The sequence below is a fragment of the Meles meles genome, chromosome 6 (assembly GCF_922984935.1).
Source record: "Meles meles chromosome 6, mMelMel3.1 paternal haplotype, whole genome shotgun sequence".
Taxonomy (NCBI): Eukaryota; Metazoa; Chordata; class Mammalia; order Carnivora; family Mustelidae; genus Meles; species Meles meles.
The window spans coordinates 41,129,395-41,156,752 of NC_060071.1; the positions used below are offsets into that span (position 1 = coordinate 41,129,395).

The 27,358-nt window shown below is 36.2% G+C and overlaps 1 protein-coding gene across 1 annotated transcript in view; it reads left to right on the forward strand.

Annotated features, from left to right (window-relative positions):
* The window catches only part of TEX9 (testis expressed 9), a 67,389-nt gene that overhangs the window by 33,829 nt on the left and 6,202 nt on the right, over nucleotides 1-27,358 (forward strand). Inside the window, exon 10 of the mRNA XM_046007066.1 lies at nucleotides 2,418-2,552. Coding sequence (XP_045863022.1) covers nucleotides 2,418-2,552 — 135 coding nt within the window. The remainder of the gene's footprint in view (nucleotides 1-2,417; nucleotides 2,553-27,358) is intronic.

Sequence of the window (27,358 nt, forward strand, 5' to 3'; positions counted from 1 at the left end):
TATTTATTATATATATTCTTAATTTTGTGTGCCCATCGTTCATGTAGAATAGTACCTGGCACATAGTACATGCTCAATAAATATGAATAAATAATTAGGCATAGATATCATTACTACCAATTTCAGATGCAGAAACTGTCTACCACAGCTCATAGGTTCTCTGAGTCCAAGTTTATTGCTTTTTGTACCTTAACCACTTATTTCTAGAACCTTATCCGATCATTTATTTGTTCTCATCTGGTTATTCCTCTTCTGAATTACTGTGGCAATTTGTGTTACTCTTAAAGCATTTGCTATCATTTCGTCAGTGCTGTGGCTACTGATACATAGCTCTGTCTGTTCTTGCCTTCTCACAGTTCCTTATGAATGCTTTGAAAGTTAAGAGAGAATGGCAAGTTATTTCTCATTGGATCTCATAGGATTTAAGTTTTAAAGTGAGATTTTAATTTCTTTAGGCGATCTAGATTTTTCTTTTAAAGCTAATGTAAAATTCAGGGCTTGAAATCTTTCCTAAAATTTTTCTCTAACAATATGTAGACTGCTTAATTTCTTTTGGTAACAATAGATTTACTTTATTATTTTCAGTTTATAACCTCTCATAAAAAATAGTGGTATCTTGTTTGCACTTCGTAAAAAGTACTTGATTGTGATTGAAAACAAATATTTTCAAGTTTTTGGTAAGGTTTTCCCTTTCCTTAGTGGGTTTGCTCATATGGGAATTCTTTATTTTGTATTTTACTTTTTTAATGCTTATCTTTTTTCTTTTTCACTTCTCCCAAGAAGGGGGCCATGTTGATTAATGGATAGAAGAACATAATGTGGTGTTGGATGGTTTTCATTTTTCTATGAAGTAGGTTACAAAGTCACCAGCAGGAAAGAGGGGAAAGATTTATTTTCCTATTCTTATGGGTGGAGGCTGAAATGAGGCAGCTGGAACTGTGGACTTTGTAGCTGATGAGAATCTCTGCCTTTTCCATGTGAACACAGAGATAAATCAAGCTTGCTCTTACTGTAGCTACCACCCACAAAGCTGTGAAGAAGGCTGGTGATAGCAGATGGTATTCATACACAGTTTGATTTGTTTAAAAACCCACATAAAGAGCAGCATGTGTTTTGTTGTGTTTTGTTTTGTTTTGCCCTTAATTACTTAGGGCCAGGGAGATCAGTTTTCAAATAAAACACAGTGATACAGCCAGGAGAAAAAAAATTATGGAAGAGGAAAACAGACAACTGTATTTTTAACTGCATCATTTCAATTCCATGATATTTATTGAATATCTGTTGTATATAAGGCTCTGTACTAGGCATTGTAGGGGATGCAAAGAAGAGTGAGTTAAATATTACAAAATAAATTCAGGTGAATAAATATGTCATTAGTGCCTCTTCTATGCCACTGAAGTTCCAGGAATACAGAAATTAAGACCGTTTCAGTCCTCAGTGAGCTTATATTAATTGTGGGGGAAATGAAGTAAACTGATAGTTTCAGTTCTGCACAGCATGTATGTGTGTTAAGGTAGTGTAGAAGCTCTGAGGAAAGGGTACCTAACCTACCCGGGAGTAGAATGAAGGAAAGCTTGGAGGAGGTAAAACCCTCCTGTACACCCCTTGTTGAGTCTTAAACGATGGGATGGGTGGTGGCTAGGTAAAAATGAGGAGCAGGGAGGAGGGATCAGGGCAGAAGGAAGAGCATGAGATAAACAAAGGTTCAGAGGCAAGAAACATCATAGCTACTTGGGAGAAATATCTGAAGGTAACATCTTGCAGGAGATGGAATAATAGTACCAGATTATGGTAGAGTTTGGAGTTTATCCTACATATTCATGTTTGTTCTGTAGATTCTCTGCAACAGCATCTCTTAGAATATTTGCAGAAATGCAAGTCTAAACCTACCCCAAGACATGGAACATGAATCCATAAGATCTGTTGTTTTGCTCAGAGTTGGGATTTTCCCTGTAAGGGTAATGTAGAATGCTCTGTTTTTAACAAATATTTCTTACATGATATACTTTGTTAGGTTTATACAAGCACAGCATTTAATAGAGTTTGTGCCTTACATAGCTGTTTTGGGAAGGTTCCCAAAGGAAGAACTATAGTGACAAAGAGTTGCTTATAAAATAAATATAGAGGACCTCTATACTATATAAAAAGAGATAGAAAATTCTAAACAAAAAGTAATTTGAAAGCCTAATTCATGACTATGTCTTTAAGGATATATCTTTCTAATACCAATTCAGGGTAAGAATTTCCTGAGACCTCTGTCATTCAGTGCTCAGACCCTAGCCTTTGGTGTATGTGTGTACGTAAGTGTGTATTAAATTTGGGAGAAAGCAAGGAATATGGAAATGGAAAATGTTGCAGAATAATAGAGGAAACTTATGATATATTTATAAATGTTCCATATATCTTTTACCATACAGGAATTAGAAAGTAAAAGAAGACAACAAAAACAGGCTGCCAGTAACCAAAGTGCTACAGAAGTTCGGTTGAACAGAGCTCTAGAAGAGGCAGAAAAGTATAAATTGGAGTTAAGTAAATCAAGGCAAAATAACAAGGTAATGAAAAATTGAATAGTTTTGGTAGTGGTCACCTTTGGTACCTTCTTTTATGCAAGAGTAAAAAATACAGTTTTTAAGTTATAATTTTTTTTTTTTTTAAGATTTTATTTATTTATTTGACAGACACAGATCACAAGTAGGCAGAGAGAGAGGGGGAAGCAGGCTCCCTGCTTGAGCAGAGAGCCCGATGCGGGGCTCCATCCCAGAACCCTGGGATCACGACCTGAGCTGAAGGCAGAGGCTTAACCCCCTGAGCCACCCAGGCTCCCCTTTAAGTTACAATTCTTGATGTCATGGTGAACATTTCTCTTTTCAGAAGAAGTGCATTCATTATTGATATGTGTATTTTCAAGAAGTTAAGATTATATTGCTTGGTCTATTTGGCATAACTGGGTGATAGCCCAACTCTTTGGAGTCATTTTTTTCATCCAACAAATTTTTATTGTGTGCCCATATGACATGCCAGACATTTTTCTAATCTCTAGGGATAAATGGTAGGAAAAAGTCTCTTTGGTATCTCAAGTCTATTTCCTTCTCTGAGCCCCACTTTTCCAATATAGAATGCGAAGGACTACTTTAGGACTACTTTATAGGGTGGTGATTCTCAAACTTGAGCAAGTATCAGAATTACCACGAAGGCTTATTAAAACATAGGTTGCTGGGCCCCACCCCTAGAGTTTCAGATTCAGTAGATCGGGGGTAAGGCCCATTTTAACTAGTTCCCCATGTGATGCTGAAGCCACTGGTTCTGAGATGACATTTGTATTCACTGTTACATAGTTGTAAGGATCACTATTGTATCCCATTATCTAGCCAGTGATTGGCATAGAATTAGCACTCAGTTCCTGAAATATCTGTTGAATAAATGAAGGCTTAATGATCATTGTGTATGAAAACATTTTGTATAGTCTATAAATTTTGGCTATTAGTTTTTGGTTCTATGTCAACCTAAAAGTGATGCTCCATTGGAATCTCTCCCTTATTGTATATTATATTGAATAATTTAACAGTGGCTTGGATGATGAAGTTAGGAGCCACCTTCATTACATACACAAATGATACATTTTGAATTAAACTAATAACACTTAAAAGGACATAGAAATAAACTGAACTTGATAAATCCTCCAACATATTTAACAAATGCAAAAATGTTACAGAGACTACAGAGTTTTGTGATCTCTTCTGTGAGATAGTTTATGCTGAGCGATCAGATTGTGTTCATGTTCAAGAGACATCAATGATGGTATGATGGGAGTTTATTAATAGAACTTACTAAATGAGCAAGTTCAGAAGTCATCTTTATAACTTGCCAATAACTAGCATGCTATTGGAATATTATTTCCAGTTTGGTTCACTCTGAAGGGATTTTGAAGAGGATAAAATGGAATAACCATTTATATGTCAGGATTTGCTAATTCTTGGTTGTAGATGTGATCTGTTTTAGCACACACTTTAGAGAAGTAGAAGGAAAAAATTTGTTTCCATGACAACAATAACCCTCATCAACCATTTTACAAATTGACATACCAAGTCCTCATTACTTAGTTTAAAATCATCAACACTGTAAAAACAAATATGTTCAAGACAAATTTCTGATCCCAAGTCTGCATTATGGATGATCAGTTTAAACATAGTGGGAGAAAATTTTGTGTAATTATTTGCGATCAAGTGGACATTTTGAGATCAGAGTTCTTAGATGTAACTTATTTCAGATTTCTGAAAAAGTATGTCTACAAGTCTTCAGTTTTTAAATTTTCAATTATTTTGCTTCATTTCTAACTTCTGTCTTTGAAGGATGTTTTGGGGATATGCCATAAGTTTTTCCTTATAGTCTACTCTGTATAAGTTTTTTGTGAGGAGGTATACTTTTTTCCATTTTCATTCTTTGTGCCTTGCTTCTCATTCTGATTAGATATAATTAGGTAGGTAATTAAAAATATTCATGTTTGTATGCTTAAGAAAAAGTAAGTCTTCCTTAAAGTAGAGTAAGATTGCCTCACAGTGTTCAGAAAGTTAAGGATTTTTTTTAAATTTTTTTTTAAATTTATTTGACAGACAGAAATTACAAGTAGGCAGAGAGGCAGGCAGAGAGAGAGAGGGGGAATGCAGGCTCCCTGCTGAGCAGAGAGCCCGATGCGGGGCTCCATCCCAGGACCCTGAGATCATGACCTGAGCTGAAGGCAGAGGCTTTAAACCACTGAGCCACCCAGGTGCCCCAAGGATTTATTTTTTAAAAATAATATATTCTCTACAGAGGTTAGGAATTAAGTAACCTGACCTTAGAGTAAGAGTAACCTTTGAAACAAAAAGTCAGTCAAGTTAACCAGATGCTGCATGAGTGTAGGTACCCTGACTGTCTCATTCACTGCTGTATCTCAGTGCCTTGAACATAGTAATTGCCTCTGAAGGAAGCATGCTGCAGGAAGGAATGTGGAAAGACAACTATGTAATGCTTTAATTGGAATTCTTCTTAAAAACAGGGCATTTGATTATATGGTTTGGTTGTAGTCCATTTAAAATATGTCACCAAGCCCATGTCACTTTCTTTAGGAATAGATAATTTCTAATTCTTCATTAATTCATTAAGAAATATTTATGAGGGCCTTCTAGTACCTGTCAGATCTTTACTAGAGGTTGGAGGTATAAAGGTGATAAAAAAATAAATAAATAAATGTGGTCTGTGTAATCATGCATTTTGTAGTGGAGAAGCTGTGTGTTATTTAGACAATTCAAGCAAAAGTGAGGGGCAACCGTGCTTTGAGCAGGAAACCAGGTCAAGGAATGCTTTTTTAAAAATGTAATTTTAAACTAAGATCTGAATAATATTAACAAGTTATATGCTAGGAAGAGATTATGGACAAAAGGAATCTCATGTAAAAAATGTGGCAGGAAATGTGGCTCTGTGGCAGGAGAAACAGACAAGGTCATGAAAGCCGGGGATGGAAGTGAAGGAAGTGTTGCCAAGTGAGGCCTCAAACACAGGTAGAGGCCAAACCATTTAGATCCTTTAGGCGGTGTTAAGTATTTTGGCTTTTGTCAAAAGAATAGTACAAAACCACTGCGTGGTTATTTCGAACAAAGTTGGGTGAGACCATGTTGTGATCATATGAGCACCTAGAAAGTATTTTTGTTTCTTGTGTGGAGAATTCACTGGAAGGAGGCAAGAATGGATTCTGGTTAAGAATAGCAGTGTGAGGGGTGCCTGGGTGGCTCAGTGGGTTAAAGCCTCTGCCTTCAGCTCGGGCCATGATCCCAGGGCCCTGGGATTGAGCCCTGCATGGGGCTCTCTGCTCAGCAGGAAGCCTGCTTCCCTTCCTCTCTCTGCCTGCCTTTCTGCCTACTTGTGATCTTTCTCTGTCAAATTAAATAAATAAAATCTTAGGGGCGGTGGAAAGAATAGCAGTGTGAGAGATGATGAGGTAGCTTGGCCTAAACTGATATTGGTTAAAACGGAAAGAAAATAAGTACCAAAATACTTGAGAAAAAGAGAAAAAAGAGAAAAAGAGAAAGAGTCACTAGGACATGGTGATGGACTGGATATGGGATTGTGGGAAAGGGAGGCTTTCAAGAAGATGTTTTGATTTTTAATTTTCAGAACCAGATAGTGCCATTCACTGGAATAGGTTGGGAAAGAAGATTGAGTTATTTTTGGATATCTTGAGATTGATCCCACTGTTGCATGTGACAGTAGTTCACTTTTAATAATTTTACACAAGGTATGAATATACCAAGCAATACCACCTTATTGATGAACTTAGTGTTGTTTGCCAGTTTTTGCTATTACAAATAAAGCTGCCATGAACATTCACATATAAGTCTTTGTGTAGACATCTGTTTTCATATCTCTTGGGTAAATACCTAGAATTAAATGTCTGGGTTTTATTATAGATGTACATTCAACTAACTGTTTTCCAAAATGTCTCTAACAATTTATATTCCCCACAGCAGCATATGAAAGTTTTAGCTGGTTCATATCTTCACCAGCATTTAATATAGTCAGGCTTTGGGCCGCCTGGGTGGCTCAGTAGGTTAAAGCCTCTACCTTCAGCTTGGGTCATGATCACAGGGTCCTGGGATTGAGCCCTGCATCTGGCTCTCTGTTCGGCAGATAGCCTGCTTCCTCCTCTCTCTCTGCCCACCTCTCTGCCTACTTGTGATTTCTGTCTGTCAAATAAATAAATAAAATCTTAAAAAAAAAAAAAAAAACATAGTCAGGCTTTGACATTTTACTGTGCCATTGGGTGACTGCTGGTATCTTATGTGGTTACTTTACATATTCCTAATGACCAGTGAATAATACTGAACATCTTCATGTGCTAATTTGCTATCTTGATCTCTTCTTTTCCCCCCAGTTTTATTGCGATGTAATTGACATACAGCACTGTATAAATTTAAGGTGTGTAATATAATGATTTGATTTACGTATATTGTGAAATGATTACCACAGTAAGTTTGTTTAATATCCATCATCTCATAGTGATACAAAAAAAATAAGAAAAGCTTTTTTCCCTGGTATTGAGTATTCTTAGGATCTACTTAACAACTTTGAAATGTACTATATAACAGTTAAGTGTAGTTATCATGTTGCATATTACATTTCTAGTTCTTTTTTATGTTACAGCTGGAAGTTTGTAACTTTTGACCACCTTTCTCCAATCCCCCCTTTTGCCCGCTGCTATCCCCTGCTTCTGTTTTTCTAATGCATTTTTTAGAATACTTTTTCAAAAGATTTTTTAAAAGATGAGTAAGACCACACAGTATTTGTCTTTGTCTGACTTAACTTCACTTAGCATAATGCCCTCAAGGTCTATCCATGTTGTGAATGGCAGAATTTCTTTTTATGTGGCTGAATAATATTGCACTGATACCACAACATCTCTATCCATTCATCCGTTGATGGATACTTAGGTTGTTTCCATGTCTTGGCTATTGTAAATAATACTGCCGTGAACATGGGGTTGCAGATGTCTCTTTGATGTGGTATTTTCATTTCCTGTAGATACATTCACAGAGGTGGAATTGCTGGATTATATGATAGTTGTATTTTAAATTTTTTGAGGAACCTCTAAACTGTTTTCCATAGTGGTTTTACCAATGTACAATCCCACTAACAGTGCAAAAGTGTTCCCTTTTCTCCACATCTCTCCATCATTTGTTATCTCTTGTTTTTTGATGATAGCCATTCAAACAGGCATGAGGTGATTTCTCATTGTGGTTTAATGTGCATTTCCCTGAAGATTAGTGAAGTTGAGCACGTTTTCATGTAGCTGTTAGCCAATTGTATTCTGTCTTCTTTGGAAAATATCTTCAGGTCCTTTGCCCATTTTTTAATTGGATTATTTGTGGAGTATTTTTACTATTGAGTTGTATGATTTCTGGACATATTTTAAATGTTAACCCCTTATCAGCTATATGGTTTGCAAATACTTTTCCCCATTCTGTTTTCATTGTGTTGATTATTTCTTTTGCTGTGCAGAAGCTTTTTAGTTTGATGCAGTTCCCTTTTTTTTTTTTTTTTCATTTTGTTACTGATGATTTGTGTGTCCTATCCAAAAACTAATAGTCAAGACCCATGTCAAGGAGTTGTTTTTCTGTACTTTCTTGTAGGAGTTTCTGGTCTTACATTTAAGTCTTTAATCCTTTTCAAGTTAATTTTTGTGAGTGGTGTAAGATAGGAACCAAGTCTCATTCTTTTACATGTGAGTATCCAATTTCCCCAGTACCATTTATTGAGAAGACTATCCTTTTCCCATTGAGTGTTCTTCCTCCCTTGTGAGCTATTAGTTGACGTACGTGTGTGGGTTAACTTCTGAGCCCTTGATTCTGTTCTCCTGGTCCAATTGTCTGCTTTTATGCCAGTACCATATACTATTTTAATTACTATAGCTTGAAATCAGGAAGTGAGATGCCTTCCACTGTGTTCTTTTTTTCCCCCCCTCAGGAGTGTTTTGACTATTTGGAATCTTCTGTGGTTCTGTATAAATTTTAGGATTGTTTTGCTTATTTCTGTAATAAGTGCTATTGGAATCTTGGTAGAGAAGATTGCACTCAATCTATAAATTGTTTGATAGTATGGAAATTTTAACAATATTCTATCCATGAACACAGGATACCTTTCCATGCATTTGTATCTTCTTTGATTTCCTTCGTATCTTACAGTTTTCATTGTACATGTGTTTCACCTCTTTAGTTATGTTTATTCCTAACTGTTTTATTGGTTTTGATGATATTATAAATGAGATCATTTCTTTTTCAGATAATTCTTTTTTTCGTGTATAGAAACATTACTAACGTTTGAATGTTAATTTTGTATCCCGTAACTTTACTGAATTTATTGATTACATCTAACAGTTCCTTGATGGAGTCTTCAGGTTTCTCTTTTTTCCCCTTTCTTTTTTATTTTAACATCTAACAGTTCCTTGATGGAGTCTTCAGGTTTCTCTTTTTTCCCCTTTCTTTTTTATTTTAAATTCTGTGTAATTAACATTCAGTGTTATTCTAGTTACAGGTTATAGTTACAATATAGTGATTCAATAATTCCATTTATCACCCAGTGCTCATCACAAGTGTACTCCTTAATCCCCATTTCCTGTTTTACCCATCCCCCCACCTACTTCCCTTCTGCTAATCATTACTTTGTTCTATGTACTTAAAAGTCTGTTTCTTGGGGCTGCCTGGATGGCTCAGTGGGTTAAGCCTCTGCTTTTGGCTCAGGTCACGATCTCAGGGTCCTAGGATCGAGCCCCACATCGGGCTCTCTGCTCGGTGGGCAACCTGCTTCCCCTTCTCTCTGCCTGCTTGCCTCTCTGCCTACTTGTGATCTCTGTCTGTCAAATAAATAAATAAAGTACTTAAAAAAAAAAAGTCTGTTTCTTGGTTTATCTTTGTTTTCTCCTTTGCTCATTTTTTTTTTCTTAAATTCCACATATGAGTGAAATCATATGGTATTTATCTTTCTCTGACCAACTTATTTCACTTAGGGTTACACTCTCTAGCTCTATCCATGTGATCGCAAATGGCAAGATTTTGTTCTTTTTTATGGCTGAATAATACTCTATCATGTATACATGCACATCTCCTTTATCCATTTATCAATGGACAGTGAGCCTGCTTCTGTAATTTGGCTATTATAAATAATGCTGCTATATATAAAATCTTGTCATATGCAAATAGAGATAATTTTACTTCTTCCTTTCCAATTGTGATAGCTTTTATTTCTTTTTCTTGCCTGATTGCTCTGGGTAGGGCTTCTAGTACTTTGTTGAATAGGAGTAGTGAGAATGGGCACCCTTGCCTTGTTCTTAGTCTTAAAGGAAACCCTTTTATCCTTTCACCTTAACTATGATGTTAGCTATTGCAGCTTATCATATATATGGCCTATAATATGTTAAGGTACATTCCTTCTAAACCTAATTTATTAAGAGTTTTTTTAATCATGAATGGATGTTGAATTTTGTCAAATGCTTTTTCTGTGTTGAGATGATCATGTGCTTTTTTTCTTTCATTCTGTTGTGATGTATCACATTGATGGATTTGTTTATGTTGAACTATCCTTACATCCCTGGGTTAAAACCCACTTGATAATGATGAATAATCCTTTTATGTGCTGCTGAATTTGGTCTGTATTATATTGAGAAATTTTGCATCTGTATTCATCAGAGACATTGTTGTATTGTTGGTAGTTTTCTTATAGTGTCCTTTTCTGGTTTTAGTTTCAGAATAATGCTGGCTTTGCAAAATAAATCCTTTTTGATCTTTTTTTGTTTGTTTGTTTTTGAAAGAGTTTGAGAAGGTTGGCATGATTCTTTACGCATTTGATAAAGTTCACCAGTGATGCCATCTGGACCTGGGCTTTGCTTTTGTTGGAAAATTTTTGATTACTGATTCAGTCTCCTTACTAGTAATTGATCTGTTCAAATTTTCTATTTCTTCCTGATTCAGTCTTGGTAGGTGGTATGTTTCTAAGAATTTCTCCATTTCATCTAGGTCATCCAGTTTGTTGATACATAGTTATTCACAGTAGTTTCTTATGATCGTATGTATTTCTGTCATATCAGTTGTTTCCTTTGTCATTTATAATTTTGCTGATTTGGGGACTTCTCTCTTTTTTCCTTGATTAGTCTAGCTAAAGGCTTCTCAATTTTATCTTTTCAAAGAAACAACTCTTCGTTTTGTTCATCTTTTCTATTTTCCTATTTCTATTTCATTTATTTCTGCTCCAGTCTTGTCCTTCCTTCTGTTAGCTTTGGGCTCAGTGTGTTCTTCTTTTTCTGGTTCTTTGAATCATAGAGTTAGTTTATTTGAGATCTTGTTGTATCTTAATATAGGCATTTATTGCTATGAACTTCCCTCTTAGAACCGCTTTTGCTATATCCTGTAAGTTTTGGTATTTTGTGTTTTCATTTCTTTTTTGTCTGAAGATACTGTCTCCCCTTTGATTTCTTCTTTGATTTATTGGTGGTTAAGCAGAGTCTGGATATCTTCTTTGGAGAAGTATTTGTAACAAATTTTTTATTCATTTAAAACAATTTTTAATGAAGTTTAATTTTTAGATAAACAGTGAATCTTGAAACACTGCATCAAAAACTAATAATATATTTTATGGTGAATAACATAACACAATAAAATTTTTTAAAAAAGAAGTTTCAGTTTAACATTAAAATTGGAAAGTTAGTACAGAGTATTTCTATAATCTCCAAACAGAGTTTCCTCTGAAACTAACATATATATTAGCATGGTACATTTAGTATGGTCAATGAATGAATTAATAACATTATTAACTAAGGAGTATACTTTATTCACATTTCCTTAGTTTTTATCTCTTTGGTCCATTTTAAAAAATTGAGTTGACTTATTGTAAGTGAGTTGTAAGGTAAAAATTAAGTTGACTGGTTATTATAAATGAGTTATAAGAGTTTTATGTATTCTAACTACCTGTCTTTTGTCAGATATATGCCTCGCAAGTACCTTATCCCTTTCCTTTTATTTTTGTAACATTTGTTTTAAAGAGTAAAGTTTTAAATTTTGATAAAGCCTAATCTATTGTTTTTCTTTTGTAATTTGTGCTTCTTTTGTCCTGTTAAGGAATTCTTTGCCAATAAATCTAAGGTCACTAAGATTTGCTCTTATGTATTGTTATAGAAATTGCATAGCTAGAGCTTTTAGGAGAATTTTTGTTTATGATATATAAGGGTCAAGGGTCATTATTGGCATATATGGGGCACTATTTTTTGATAAGACTATCTTTTACCATTGAATTGCCTTGACACCTTTGTTGAAGATTAATTGCCCAGGTACATGTGGCACTATTTCTGGAATCTTTCTTCTGTTCCATTGATGTCTGTCTTTCTTTACACGAACAACAGTCTTAATTATTACATCTTTATAATAAAATCTTGAAAGCATGTAGTATGATTCTGTTCTTTCCAGAAATTGCTTTGGCTCCTTTAAGTCCTGTGCATTTCCGTATAAATTTTAGAATCACCTTGCCTATTTCTACAAAAAATCCTGTTGAAGTTTTGTTTGGAGCTGCACTGAATCTGTGGATCAATTTGGGGAAAAAATGACACCTTAACAATACTTTGTTTTTCACATCATGAAGAGAGCGTATCTACTTTGTAAGCCTTTTTCATTTTTAGTAGGCAGTTTTTTTGTAGTTTTCAGTATACAGGTCATGTATTTTTTTCCCCCAAACTTAGTCCTTAGTATTTAATCTTTCTTCATGTTATTATAAATTTTTAAAATTTCAATTTCCAATTATTTGTTGGTAGAAGATAGAAATAGAGTTTTATTTATTCTTGAAACTTTGCTAAAGTCACTTTTTCTGGAATCCTTAAGATTCTACATAGGGCAAAGGTAGGCATACTTTTTTTGTAAAGTGCTAGCTAATAACTATTTTAAGTTTTGTGGGCTACAAATGATCCTGTTGGCATATTTTTCATCAGATTGCTAGTCTATGTAGAGACTAACTATACCTTATCGAGTCTTTCAAAGACTCTGTCCATTTTATCTATGTTGTCAAATTTATTTTTATGGTGTTTTGTTGTCAAATTTATTTTTATGGTCTCACTTTTTTATTTGCTATTCTCTTATTGTCCTTTAAATAACTGTAGAATCTACAGTGTTCTTTCCACATTCTCATGGGTTTCCTTTTCTCCCTCATTCTTTTTTTTTTTTAAGATTTTATTTATTTATTTGACAGAGAGAGATCACAAGTAGATAAAGAGGCAGGCAGAGAGAGAGAGAGGGGGAAGCAGGCTCCCTGGTGATCAGAGAGCCTGATGTGGGACTCGATCCCAGGATCCTGAGATCATGACCTGAGCCGAAGGCAGTGGCTTAACCCACTGAGCCACCCAGGAACCATTCCCTCATTCTTGATATTGGTCATTTGTATCATATTTTCCTACTCAGTTTTACTAGAGCCTTACTATTAATTCCATAGCGGACATACAATACATTTGTTCTTTTTTTTAATTTTTAAAAATTTCAACATAGTTAATATACATATATTATACATACATACAATATACATACAACATAGTTAATATACAGGGTTATATTAGTTACGAGTATACAATATAGTGATTGAACAATCCTATACATTACTCTGTGCTCATCAAGAAAAGTGTTTTTTAATCCTCATTACTTATTTCACCCATTGCCTTACTCACCTCTCCTCCAGTAACCATCAGTTCTCTATAGTTAACTCTTGGTTTCTCTCTCTCTTTCTCTCAGTCATTCTCTCTTTTTTCCTAAGTTCAGTTATTTTGTTTCTTACTTTCCACATATGAGTGAAATCGTAGTATTTGTCTTTCTCTGACTGACTTATTTCACTTAGCATTATACTCTCTTAGTTCTATCCATATTGTTGCAAATGGCAAGATTTCATTCTTTGTGTGGACGAATTTCATTGTGAGTATGTGTGTGTGTGTGTGTGTATATATATATATATATATATACCACTTTTTTTTTAAAGATATTTGTCTCTTTATTTACCTATCCATCTGACCGAGAGTGAGTACAAGTGGGGGAACTGCAGACAGAGGGGGAAGCAGGCTCCCCACTGAGCAAGGAGCCTGATGAGGGGCTCAACCCCAGGACCCAAGCTGAAGTTAGATGCTTAACCAGCAGAGCCACCAGGTGTCCGTATACCACTTGCTCTTTATCCTTCATCAGTTGATGGATAGCTGGGCTATTTCTATATTTGGTTATTTTAAATAATGCTACAATAAAGAGATGCATATATATATCTTTTTGGATTACTCTTTTTATATTCTTTTTTAAAACACATTATTTATTTATTCGACAGAGAGATAGAGATTACAAGTAAGCAGAGAGGCAGATGGAGGGAGAGGGAGAAGCAGGCTCCCTGCTGAGCAAGGAGCCTGATGTGGGGCTTGATCCCAGGACCCTGAGACCATGACCTGAGCCGAAGGCAGAGGCTTAACCCACTGAGCCACCCAGGCACCCCTCTTTTTATATTCTTTAGATAAATACTGAGTGGTGGAATTACTGAATCATATGGTATTTCTGTTTTAGAATGTTTGAGGAACCTTCATACTGTCTTCCACAGTGGCTGCACCGGTTTGCATTTTCACCAGCAGTGCACAAGGATTCCTTCTTTACCACATCCTCAGTAACACTCGTTTCTTGTGTTTTTTAATTTTAGCAATTCTGGCATGTATGAGATGATACCTCCTGTGACTTTGATTTGCATTTCCTGGATGATGATTGATATTGAGCATCTTTTTATGTTCTGTTGGCCACGTATATGTCTTCTTTGGAGAAATGTCTGTTCATATCTTCTGCTCATTTGGTTTTGGGGTTTTGAATTGTAGAAGTTCTGCATATATTTTGGATACTAACCCTTTATAGGCTACGTCATTTGCAAATATCTCCTCTCATTCAGTAGTTTGCATTTTGTTTCCTTCACTGTGCAGTAGTTTATTTTTGCTTGTATTTCCCGTGCCTCAGGAGTCCTATCTCTAAAAATGTTGCTATAGACAGTGTCAGAATTACTGCATATCCTCTCTTTTAGGATTTTTATGGTTTTAGGTCTCACGTTTAAGCCTTTATCCATTTTTTTTTAAGATTTTATTTACTTATTTGACAGAGAAAGAGAGAGAGAGATCACAAGTAGGCAGAGACAGGCAGTGGGGGGCAGGCTCCCCACTGAGCGGAGAGCCTGATGTGGGGATCGATCCCAGAACCCTGAGATCATGACCTGAGCCAAAGGCAGAGGCTTAACCCACTGAGCCACCCAGGTGCCCCAGGCCTTTATCCATTTTGAATTTATTTTTGTGTATGGTGTAAGAAAGTAGTTCAGGTTTCATTCTTTTGCATGTTTTCCAGTTTTCCAATTTTACTTGTTAAAGGAGACTGTGTTTACCCCATTGCATATTGTTTCCTTCTTTGTTGAAGATTAGTTGACTATATAATGGTGGGTTTATTTCTGGGCTCTCTGTTCTGTTGATCTGTTTGTCTATTTTTGTGCCAGTACCATTCTCTTTTGAGAAGTACAGCTTTGTAATATACCTTGAAGTCTTCAATTGTGATACCTCTAGTTTTGTTTTTTCTTTTTCAGGCTTTTTTGGGGTCTTTTGTGGTTACATATGGATTTTAGGATTGTCTGTTTTAGCTCTGTGGAAAATGCTGGTTGCATTTTTTTCTTTTTAAGATTTATTTATTTATTTGAGAGAGCAAGCCGGGGGAGGGGCAGAGGGAAAGAATCTCAAGCAGACTCCCTGCTGAGTGTAGATTCCAGAAGCTGGGATTGATCTCACGACCCTAAGATCATGACCTGAGGCAAAATTAAGAGTTGAATGCTTAACCACCTGAGCCACCCAGGCGCCCTTGCTGGAGGTATTTTGATAGGGATTGGATCAAATCCATAGATTGCTTTGGTAGTATTGACATTTTAACAATTTTTTTGCAGTCCATGAGCATGGAATGTCTTTCCATTTCTATATGTTGTCTTGTTATTTCCATCAGTGTAACATAGTTTTCAGAGTATAGGTCTTTCACCTCTTTGCTTAGGTTTACTCCTAGGTATCTTATTGCTTTTGGTGCTGTTGTAAATGAGATTGCTTTCTTAATTTGTCTTTCTGCTGCTTCATTATTATTGTATAGAAATGCAACAGATTTCTGTACATTGATTTTTGTATCCTTTGACAATACTTAATTCACTTTCCAGCTAGTAGTTGTTTGATGGAGTTTTTAGGGTTTTATTATAGTTATTGTGTCATCTGCACATAGTGAAAGTTTATTTCTTTCCTAGCAATTTGGATGCCTTTTTTTTTCTTTTTGTTATCTGATTGCTCTGGCTAGAATGTCCAGTTCTATAGTGAATAAGAGTGACAAGAGTAGACATCCTTGTCTTGGTCCTGACCTTAGGGGAAAAGCTGTTTTTCACCATTGAGTATGATGTGGGATTTCATACAAGGCCTTTATTATGTTTAAGTATGTTCCCTCTAAACCTAAATTTGTTGAGGTGTTGTTTTTTTTTTATCATGAATGGATGCTATACTTTGTCAAATGCTTTTTCCTGCATCAGTTGAAATGATTATATGGTTTGTATCCTTTCTCTTAGTAATGCGATCTGTCATGTTGGTTGATTCATAAATATTGAACCACCCTTGCATCCCAGGGATAAATCCCAACTGATTGTGATGAATGATCTTTTTTTGATGGATTGTTGGATTTGGTTTGCTAATATTTTGTTGAGGATTTTTGAATATGTGTTCATCAGAGATATTGGCCTATAGCTATTTTGTTTGTTTTGTTTTGTTTTGTTTTCATGGTATCTTTATCTGGTGTTGGTATCAGAGTAATGCTGGCCTTACAGAATGAACTTGGAAATTTTCCTCCCTCTTCTATTTTTGGAATAGTTTGAGAAGAATAGGTAATAATTCTTTTTTTAAATGTTTGGTAGAATTTTCCTGTGAAGTTCTCTGGTCCTAGACTTTCGTTTGTTGGGAGTTTTTTGATTACTGATTCAATTTCATTGCTGGTAATCATTCTGTTCAAATTTTCTATTTCTTTCTGTTTCAGTTCGGTATGTTATATGTTTCTAGGAACTTTTTCATTTCTTCCAGGTATCCAATTTGTTGGCATATAATTTTTCATAATATTCTCTTAAAATTCCTTGTATTTATGTGGTGTTGGTTGTTATTTCTCTTTCATTTGTGATTTCGTTTGAGTTCTCTCTCTCTCTCTCTTTTTTTTGTTGGGTCTGGCTTGAGGTTTATCAATTTCGTTGATCTTTTCAAAGGACCAGCTCCTAGTGTCATTGATCTGTTCTATTGTTTTTATAGTTTCTATGTCATTTATTTCTGATGTAATTTTTATAATTTCCTTCCTTCTGCTGGTTTTGGGTTTTGTTTGTTCTTCCTTTTCTAGCTCCTTTTGGTGTAAGGTTAGATTTTTTTTTTTAAAGATTTTATTTATTTATTTGACAGAGATCACAAGTAGACAGAGAGGCAGGCAGAGAGAGAGAGAGAGGGAAGCAGGCTCGCTGCTGAGCAGAGAGACTGATGTGGGACTCGATCCCAGGACCCTGAGATCATGACCCGAGCCGAAGGCAGCGGCTTAACCCACTGAGCCACCCAGGCGCCCTGGGTTAGGTTTTTTATTTGATATTTTTCTTATTTCTTGAGGTAGGCCTGTATTGCCATAAACTTCCCTTTTAGAACTGCTTTTGCTGCATCCCAAAGATTTTGGACTATTGTGTTTTCATTTTCATTTGTTTACATGTAATTTTTTATTTCTCCTTTGATTTCTTGGTTGACCCATTCATTTTTTAGTAGTATGTTATTTAACCTCCATGTATTTGTGCTCCTTCCAGATTTTTTTCTTGTGGTTGATTTCTAATTTCATGGGACTGTGGTCAGAAAAGATGCATGAATGACTTTGATCTTTTTGAATTTCTTGAGATTTGTTTTGTGACCTAAATGTGGTCTGTTCTGGAGAATTCTAGTAGAATGTTCCATATGTGCTTGAAAAGAATGTACTCTCTTTCTTTTTTTTTTTTTAAGATTTTATTTATTTGAGAGAGACAGAGACAGAGTTGAGAGCCCACGAGAGGGGAGATCAGAGGGAGAAGCAGACTTCCCATGGAACTGGGAGCCTGATGTGGGACTCAATCCCAGGACTCCAGGATCATGACCTGAGCTGAAGGCAGTCGCTTTACCAACTGAGCCACCCAGGGACCCGAAAAGAATGTATTCTGCTATTTTAGGATGTTCTGAATGTATCTGTTAAGTCATTTGGTCCAATGTGTCATTCAAAGCCACTGTTTCCTTGTTGATTTTGTGTTTAGGTGATCTGTCCATTGATATAAGTGAAGTGTTGAAGTTCCCTACTATTATTGTGTCACTATTGATTAGTCCTTTATGTTTGTTATTAACTGTTTTATGTATTTGGGTGTTCCCATGTTGGGTATATAAATACTTACCCAATACAAATAATTGTATCTTCTTGTTGGATTGTCCCCTTTATTATTATATATTGTCCTTTGTCTTGTTACTGTGTTTTACAGTCTATTTTGTCCAATTTAAGTACTATTACCCCAGCTTTCTTTTGACACCCATTTGCATGGTCAATGTTTCTCCATCCCCCCACTCTCCATCTGAGGTATCTGGTTCTAAAATAAGTCTCTTACAGGCAGCATATAAATGGGTTTTGTTTTCTTATCCATTTTGTTACCCTGTGTTTCACTTGGAGCAGTTAATCCATTTGCATTCAGAGTAATTATTGATAGATAGGTATTACCATTTTATTACTTGTTTTTTTGTGGTTATTTTTGTAGTTTTTGTCTGATTCTTGTCTTGCTCTCTTCCATGGTTTGCTCACTTTCTTTAGTGATATACTTGGATTTCTTTCTCTTTATTCTTTGTATACTTATTAATGTTTTTTGATTTATGGTTTCCATTAGGTGTGTCTATAACATCTTCAGCATGTAACAGTCTATATGATGTTGACAGTCATTTAAATTTGAATCCATTCTTTTCTCCTACCCTGTTTTAGGTTTATGGTGTCATATTTTACATCCTTCCATGTTGTGAATCCCTTGACTGAGTTTTATAGATACACTTAATTTTATTGCTTTTGTGATTTCTACTTTCCATACTCTCACAAATGGTCTTTCCTTTCCACTCAAGGCATCCCTTTGAATATTTTTTGTAGGGCTGGTTTAGTGCTTATGAACTCTTTTAGTTTTTGTCTGAGAAACTCTTTATCTCTCCTTCTGTTCTGAGTCTTACTGGATTGAATATTCTTGGCTACACATTTTTCCCTTTCAGCACTTTGAATATATCATGTCATTCTCTCTGGCCTAAGTTTCTGCTGAAAAATCTGCTGATAGCCTTAGGGGGTTTCCCCTTGTATATAACTGTCTTCTTTTCTCTTGCTGCTTTTAAGTTTTCTTCTTTATCACAACTTTTTGCCATTTTATTTTATTCTTTAAAAGATTTTACTTACTTATTTGAGAGAAAAAGAGAGCTGATAAGTTGCAGGAGATGCAGATGGAGTGGGAGAGGCTCCCACTGAGCAGGAAGCCGGATGCAGGGTTCAGTCCCAGGACCCTGGGACCATGACCCAAGCTGGAGGCATACACTTAACTGAATGAGCCACTCAGATGCCCCTACTTTTCCCATTTTAATTACTGTGTGTCTTGATGTGGATTTCCTTGGGTCAGTTTTGTTGGGCAATATCTGTACCTCCAGGATCTGGATATCTGTTTTCTTCCCCACTTTAGGGAAGTTTTCAGCTATTATTTATTTAATTAAATATTCTGCTCCCTTTTTTCTTTCTTCTTCTTTTGGATCCCTATAATGAGAATGTTATACATGGGGAGTCACTGAGTTCCCTAAGTCTATTCTCATTTTGCATAATTTTTTTTTCTCTCCTTTGCTCCACTTGATTACTTCCCATTACTCTGTCTTCCAGGGCATTAATTTGTTCCTCTGCTTCCTCTAGCCTGTTATTTATTCCATCAAGTGTATTTTAAATTTCAATTATTTTTTTCTTCATTTCTGATCAGTTCTTGTTTTATCTCTATGTTATGGATCTTACTAATGTCCTTCACTTTTTCTCAAATCCAGTGAATATCTTTATGATCATTACTAAATTCTTTGTCAGGCATATTTATCTGCATTTCATTTAAGTGTCTTGCTGTGATTTTGTCCTATTGTTTCATTTGGGACATATTCCTCTGTCTCCTCATTGTGCCTAGCTCTTTGTTCTTGTGTGTTAGGAAGGTCAGCTATCTCTATTGCTCTTGAATGTAGTAGACAGGGTGTGTACTTTTAATGAAGTGATGCCAGTATTCTTCTATAGGGGATGTGCAGCTACTGGGGAGACTAGGCATCTGGGGTGCTCTGCAAGTTGCGGAGGGGCAGGCAGGTGAGGGGTGCAGTTTTACCAGTATGTGTGTCCTCCGTGGGAGGTTGGAAGATGCAGTGTTGGCAGTTTGCACTGTTCTTCTGGGGGAGAGGACCTGCAAGGAAGGGACTCCATTTATGGCTGGAGGTGGCAGGGCACAGTGTAAGCAAGTTAGATAGTGAACACATATGCTGAGCTGATTCCCACAGGTAGCCATGTGAATAATGCTTGGGGGCAGGGGAGGGACATGGAGCCTGCCGCTCCTTTGTTCCTAGAGAAGTTTCTCAGGGAATTCTGAAATTAGTAACTAACTCTCCCAGTTGTTTTTCTTTTTTTAATTTAAGATTTCATTTAATTATTTTATTAGAGTGAGTGAGCAAGAGAAGGAGCACCAGTAGGGGGAAGCACAGAGGCAGAGGGAGAAGCAGACTCACTGCTGAGCAGGGAACCTGATGTGAGGCTCTATCCCAGGACTCCGGGATCATGACCTGAGCTGAAGGTAGACAACATAACTGACTCAGCCACCCAGATGTTTTTCAAACTGTCGCTTCTAAACTGTATCTCTGGTGCTGTTTGTTGTGCTGTCTCTTTAAGGGTGGGGACTCAGCTTCCTTTTGTTCCCTGGGCTCTCTCATAGCTGAGCCTGCCAGTTTTCAAAGTTCCAGGCTTTAAAGTCCCACTGGTTGTAAGAACTCATGAAATTTGATCCCTCTGATTTTCACAGCCAAATGCCAGGGGACTTTGTCTTCCTTATTCAGGCTCCTGTTTCTCACCTGTTCACGCCTGTGTCTTTCTCCCCCTGGTGACCAGACCTGTGGGGTTTAGCTTCTAACTGCATCTCTATCTTTCCTACCCTTTTTGATGTGGCCTTTTCTCTGCTTTAGTTGTGGAGTTTATTCTGCCAGTCTTTGGGTCATTTTCTGGGTTATCTGTACTGATGTGAGTGTAATCTAGTTGTATCTGCAGGACAGGTTAGTTTAGGGACCTCCTACTCAATCTTCCCTGGACCATTTGTTCTTATTTGAACCACTATAAACCCATAGAGATTCGTTTTATGGCTGGAATGTGATTTAAATTGGTAAATGTTCCCAGTGCCCTTGAAAAGAATGTATATTCTGCATTTGTTGGGAGGAGCATTCAATAAATATCAGTTATGTCAAGTTGCTTGATAGTGTCTGTATCTTTACATATTTTAGTTTACTTGTTCCATCAGTGATTGAGAGAGATATTGATCTCCAAATAAAATTGTGGATTTATTTTCCCTTTTTCAGTTTGTCAGTTTTTGCATCATATACTTTAGAGGTCTGTATTTAAGATTGTTATGTCCTTGGAGGACATTGGGAGATGGAGAGAAGGAAGTTGGGGGAAATTGGAAGGGGAGGCGAACCATAAGAGACTATGGACTCTGAGAAACAACCTGAGGGTTTTGAAGGGGTGGGGGTGGGAGGTTGGGGGAACCAGGTGGTGGGTAATAGGGAGGGCACATATTGCATGGAGCACTGGGTGTTGTGCAAAAACAATGAATACTGTTACGCTGAAAAAATAAATTAATTAAAAAAAGGAAAAAAAAAAGATTGTTATGTCCTCATATTGAGTTGAACCCTTTTTTATTGTGACATACTTTATATTCCTCATAGTATAGTAGTCTTTGTTGTGATATATACTTAGATATTAAGTAACTATAGCATTTTTTAGCTTTTTTTTTTTTAAATGGCAGGCTCCATGCTCCACAAGGGACTTGAATCCACGACCTTAGTTTCAAAGTCACATGCTCTACCAACTGAGCCATCCAGGCACGCACTTAAGCTTTCTTTTAATTAGTGTTAGCATTAGTTTATCTTTTGCCATCCCTTTCCTTGTAACTCCTTTATATCGTGTAGACAGCGTATAGTTGAGTACTTATTTACTTACTTATTCATTTGTTTAATGCAGTCTCTGACTTTTATGTGGGATATTTAGAACATTACATTTGTTTAATTTTGTTAACTTCCTGTTTGTCTTTTATTTGCGTATTTTCTTTCTTTCCCTTTTTTCTCTCCTTCTTTTGAATATCCTTTTAATGATTCCATTTTATCTCCTGTATTCTCAACTCCTCTATGCATATATTATCATCCCTCATTCAGTTCTTTATCATTGTCTACCTTCAAGAAATACAGCACTTTATGAATAATTTAAGAACCTTTTAGTGGTATATTCTATTTACTCTTTTCTGCCATTTTTGCTGTTGTCATACATTTTACATATACACAAATTCCGCACTATATTGTTACTTTTTGCTTTAACGAATTATCTTTTAAAATTAAAAAAAAATAGTTTTGGCATAGTACACATAAAATTTACCCTCTTGTATTTTAAATGTACAGTTCATGGTGTTATGCACATGCACAATGTTATGCAGCCAAACTCCAGAACTCTTCTTTCATTTTACAAAAGTTGAAACTCTGTGTCTATTAAACAGCAATTTCCCATTCCCTTCTCCCCCACTCCTGACAACCACTGTTCAACTTTCTATCTTTATTATTTTGACCACTCTAGGTACCTCATAGAAGTGGATTCATACAGTGTTTCTCTTTTTGTGACTGGCTTATTTCACTTAGCATACTGTCCTCCACTGTCATCCATGTTGTATCATGTGTCAAAATTTCATTCTTTTGGGGCACCCGGGTGGCTCAGTGGGTTAAGCCTCTGCCTTCCGCTCAGGTCATGATCTCAGGGTCCTGGGATCGAGCCCCACATCAGGCTCTTTGCCCAGCAGGGAGCCTGCTTCCCCCTCTCTCTCTGCCTGCCTCTCTGCCTACTTGTGATCTCACTCTGTCAAATAAATAAAATCTTTAAAAAAAATTTTTTTTTCATTCTTTTTAAGGCTGAATAATACTCTACTGTATGTATATACCACATTTTGTTTATCAACTAGTCTGTGGACACTTGGGTTTCTCCTGCCTTTTGGCCATTATGTATAATCCTGCTATGAGCACGAGTATATAATTAATCTTTTTAAGACCCTGCTTTCAGTTATTTGGGGTATATGTCCAGATGTGGAATTGCTCTAATCATAATATTAAATTAAATCTTTAATTTTTTAAGAAAAAACCATACTGCTTTTCCACAGCAGCTACATCATTTTACATCCTCACCAGTGGTGCATGAGGGTTCCACTTTCTCTGTATTTTCACCAGTACTTGTTTTTTGTTTGTGTGTATGTGCATGTTTTGAGTTTTATTTTTTTAATAGTAGTCATCCTTGTGTTTATTAGGTGGTTCTCTCTGTGATTTTGATTTGCATTTCCCTAATGATTGGTGATTTGATCACCTTTTCATATGCTTGAAGTAAGCCATTTATATATCTTCTTTAGAGAAATGCCTAAAAAATTTATAGCGTACTCAAACAGTTGGTGGACTGTGCTCTATTACTGATTTGGGGGAGTTCTTTACATATTCTGGATATTAACCCCTTATCAGATACATGATTTGTCAATATCTACAAACCATTCTATAGGTTGCCTTTCTCTCTATTCATTTTGTCCTTTGATGTAAGTCCAGTTTATTTTTCCTTTTGTTTCCTATACTTTTGGTGTCCTATCCATGAAATCACAACCAAATCCAATATCATGTACCATGTCTTCTGTGTTTTCTTCTAACAGTTCCATAATTTGGGGGTTTACATTTAGGTCTTTGACCGAAGACCAAGGTCTTTGAGTTAATTTTGGTATATGGTATGATATAGGGGGTACAGTTTCATTATTTTGCTTGGAGATAATGAGTTTCCTAGCACTGTTTATTCCCAGTGAATGGCTTGATAACCTTGTCAATAATTATTTGTCCTTGTGTACATATGTTTATTTCTGGGCTCTCTTTTCCATTGGTCTATATTTTATGAAGGTATCATATTGTTTTGATTACTGTAGCTTTGTAATAAATTTTGAAATCAGGAAGTGTGAAACCTCCAAATTGTTATTCATTGTCAGGATTGTTTGCCTATACCTGGTCTTTTGAGATTCCATATGAATATTAGGATGGATCTTTCTATTTCTATAAAAAACACAATTGGAATTTTGATAGAGATTACATTTAATATATAATTATCTTTTGGGTAATATTGGTATCAGAACTAATATTAAGTCTTTCCAATCCACAAACACAATTTCTGTCCACTTATTTGCGTTTAAATATTTTCAGCAGTGTTTTGAAGTTTTCAGTGTAAAAGTCTTCCACCTCCAAGTTATGTTTGTTCTAAAGTATTTTATTCTTTTTGATGGTCATTACTTTTTAAGAATGTTCATTGTTAGTACATAAAAATATAACTGATTCTTATGAATCAATTGATTCTGTATCTTGCAGCTTTACCAAATGAATTTATTCTTACAGTTTACTTGTGGAATCTTTAGGGTTTTCTACATACATGTGCTATCTGTGAACAGAAATAAGCTTTCTTCTATTTTATGTGGGTGCCTTTTAATTACTTTTCTTCCCTAGCTGCTCTGACCAAGACTTCTGGATGAAGTTGGATAAATGTGGCAAAAGGAGGTAACTTGGGGTGCCTGGGTGGCTCAGTGGATTAAATCTCTGCTTTCAGCTCAGATCATGATCTCAGAGTCCTGGAATCAAGCCCCGCATTGGGCTCTCTGCTTGGCAGGGAGCCTGCGTCCCTCTCTCTCTCTGCCTAATTGTGATTTCTTTCTGTGTCAAATAAATAAATAAATAATAAATAAATCCAAAAGGAGGTAACTTGTGTTCTTCCTGATCGTAGAGCTAAAGCTTCCAGTCTTTTACCACTAAGTCTGTTAGCTGTGGGCTTTTCCTATATGGCTTTTATTATGTTGAAGTAGTATCATTTTGTCATGAAAATGTGTTAAATCTTCTCATATGCTTTTTTCTACATCAATTGAGAGGATTGTGTGTGGGGGGGGGGGGGGTTTCCCTTCCTTCTGTTAATGTGGAGTGTTACATTGATTTTCATATGTTGAACCATCCTTGCTTCCAGGAATATATCCCACTTGGTTGTTCTGTATAAACCTTTGCATGTACCGCAGAATTCAGTTTGCTATTATTTTGCTGAGGATTTTCACATCAGTATTTGTGAGGGATATTGTTCTATAGGTTTTTTTCTCATGTTTTTCTCTGGCTTTGGTAATGGACTAATGCTGACTTTCACAGAATGAGTTTGGAAGTGTTTTGGTCTCTTCAGTTTGGGATAAGAATTTGAGCATGATTGGTGTTAATTTTTATATATAAATTTTATTTCATTTTTTAAATTAACATATAATGTATTATTTGTTTCAGGGCTGTGGTTCTGTGATTGATCAGTCTCAAACAACACCCAGTGTTCACCACAACACATACCCTCCCCAATATCCATCACCCAGCCACCCCATCTCTCCATCCCCCTCCCCTCTAGCAACCCTCCGTTTGTTTCCTAAGATTAAGAGTCACTTATGGCTTATCTCCCTCTCTGGTTTCATCTTGTTTCATTTTTTCCTCTCTTCCCCTGCGATCCTCTGCCTTGTTTCTCAAATTCCACGTATCAGTGAGATCATATGATAATTGTCATTCTCTGATTAACTTATTTTACTTAGTATAATACCATCTAGTTCCATCCACATCATTGCAAATGGCCAGATTTCTTTTTTTGATGGCTGTGTAATATTCCTCTCTCTCTCTGTGTGTGTATGTGTGTGTGTCTCATCTTTATTCATTCATCTGTTGATGGATAGTTGGGCTCTTCACAATAGTTTGGCTATTGTAGACATTGCTGGTATAAACACTAGGGTACAGGTGCCTCTTTGGATCACCACATTTATATCTTTGGGGTAAATAAATACCCAGTAGTGCAATTTCTGGGTCGTATGATAGTTCTCTTTTCAACTTTCCAAGGAACCTCCATACTGTTCTCCAGAGTGTCTGCACCAGCTTGCATTCCCACCAACAGTGTAGGAAGGTTCTCCTTTCTCTGCATCCTTGCCAACATCTGTCATTTCCTGACTTGTTAATTTTAGTCATTCTAACTGGTGTGAAGTGGTATCTCATTGTGGTATTGGCTTATACTTCCCTGATGCCGAGTGATGTTGTGCACTTTTTCATGTGTCTGTTGGCCACTGGATGTCTTTTTTGAAGAAATGTCTGTTCAGGTCTTCTGCCCATTTCTTGATTGGATTATTTGCTCTGTAGGTGTTGAGTTTGAGAAGTTCTCTGTAGATTTTGGATACTGGCCCTTTATCTGATAAGTCATTTGGAAATACTTTCTCTGATCCTGCCGATTGTCTTCAGGTTTTGTTGATTGTTCCCCTTGCTGTGCAAAAGCTTTTTATCTTGGTAAAGATCCCTGCATGTGGCTGTCCAGTTTTTCCATCACCATTTGTTGAAGAAACTGTCTTTTTCCCACTGGATGTTCTTTTCTGCTTTGTGGAAGATTAGTTGACCATAGAGTTGAGGGTCCATTTCTGGGTTCATTATTCTGTTCCATTGATCTGTGTCTGTTTTAGTGCCAGCACCATACTGTCTTGATGATTACAGCTTTGTAATAGAGCTTGAAGTCTGGAATTGTGATGCCACCAGCTTTGGTTTTCTTTTTCAACATTCCTTTGGCTATTTGGGGTCTTCTGGTTCCATCCAAATTTTAGGATTATTTATTACAGTTCTGTGAAAAAAAGTTGATGTTGTTTTGATAAGGATTGCATTGAGTGTGTAGATTGCTCTAGGTAGCATAGACATTTTAACAATATTTGTTCTTCTAATCCATGAGCATGGAACATTTTTCCATTTCTTTGTGTCTTCCTCAGTTACTTTCATGTGTATTCTGCAATTTTCTGGGTACAGATCCTTTGCCTCTTCGGTTAAATTTATTCCTAGGAATCTCGTGGCTTTGGGTGCAGTTGTAAATGAGATTGACTCAATTTCTCTTTCTTCTGTCTCATTCTTGGTGTATAGAAATGCATCTGATTTCTTTGCATTGATTTTATATCTTGACACTTCATATGAGTTCCTCTATGAGTTCTGGCAATTTGGGGGTGGAATCTTTTGGATTTTCCACATAAAATATCATGTCATCTGCAAAGAGCGTTTGACTACTTCTTTGCTGATTCAGATGCCTTTCTTTTTGTTGTCTGATTGTTGAGGCTAGGACTTCTAGTCCTTTGTTGAATAGCAGTGGTAATATTGGACATCCCTGCCATGTTTCTGACCTTACGGGAAAAGCTCTGAGTTCTTCCCCATTGAGAATGATATTTACTCTAGGTTTTTCATAGATGGCTTTTATGGTATTGAGGTATGTTCCCTCTATCCCTACACAGAGAGAAAGAAAAGTTTCAATCAAGAAAGGATGCTGTACTTTGTCAAATGCTTCTTCTGTGTCTATTGAGAGGATCATATGGTTCTTGTCCTTTATTTATGTAGTATATCACATTGATTTGCTGATGTTGAACCACCCTT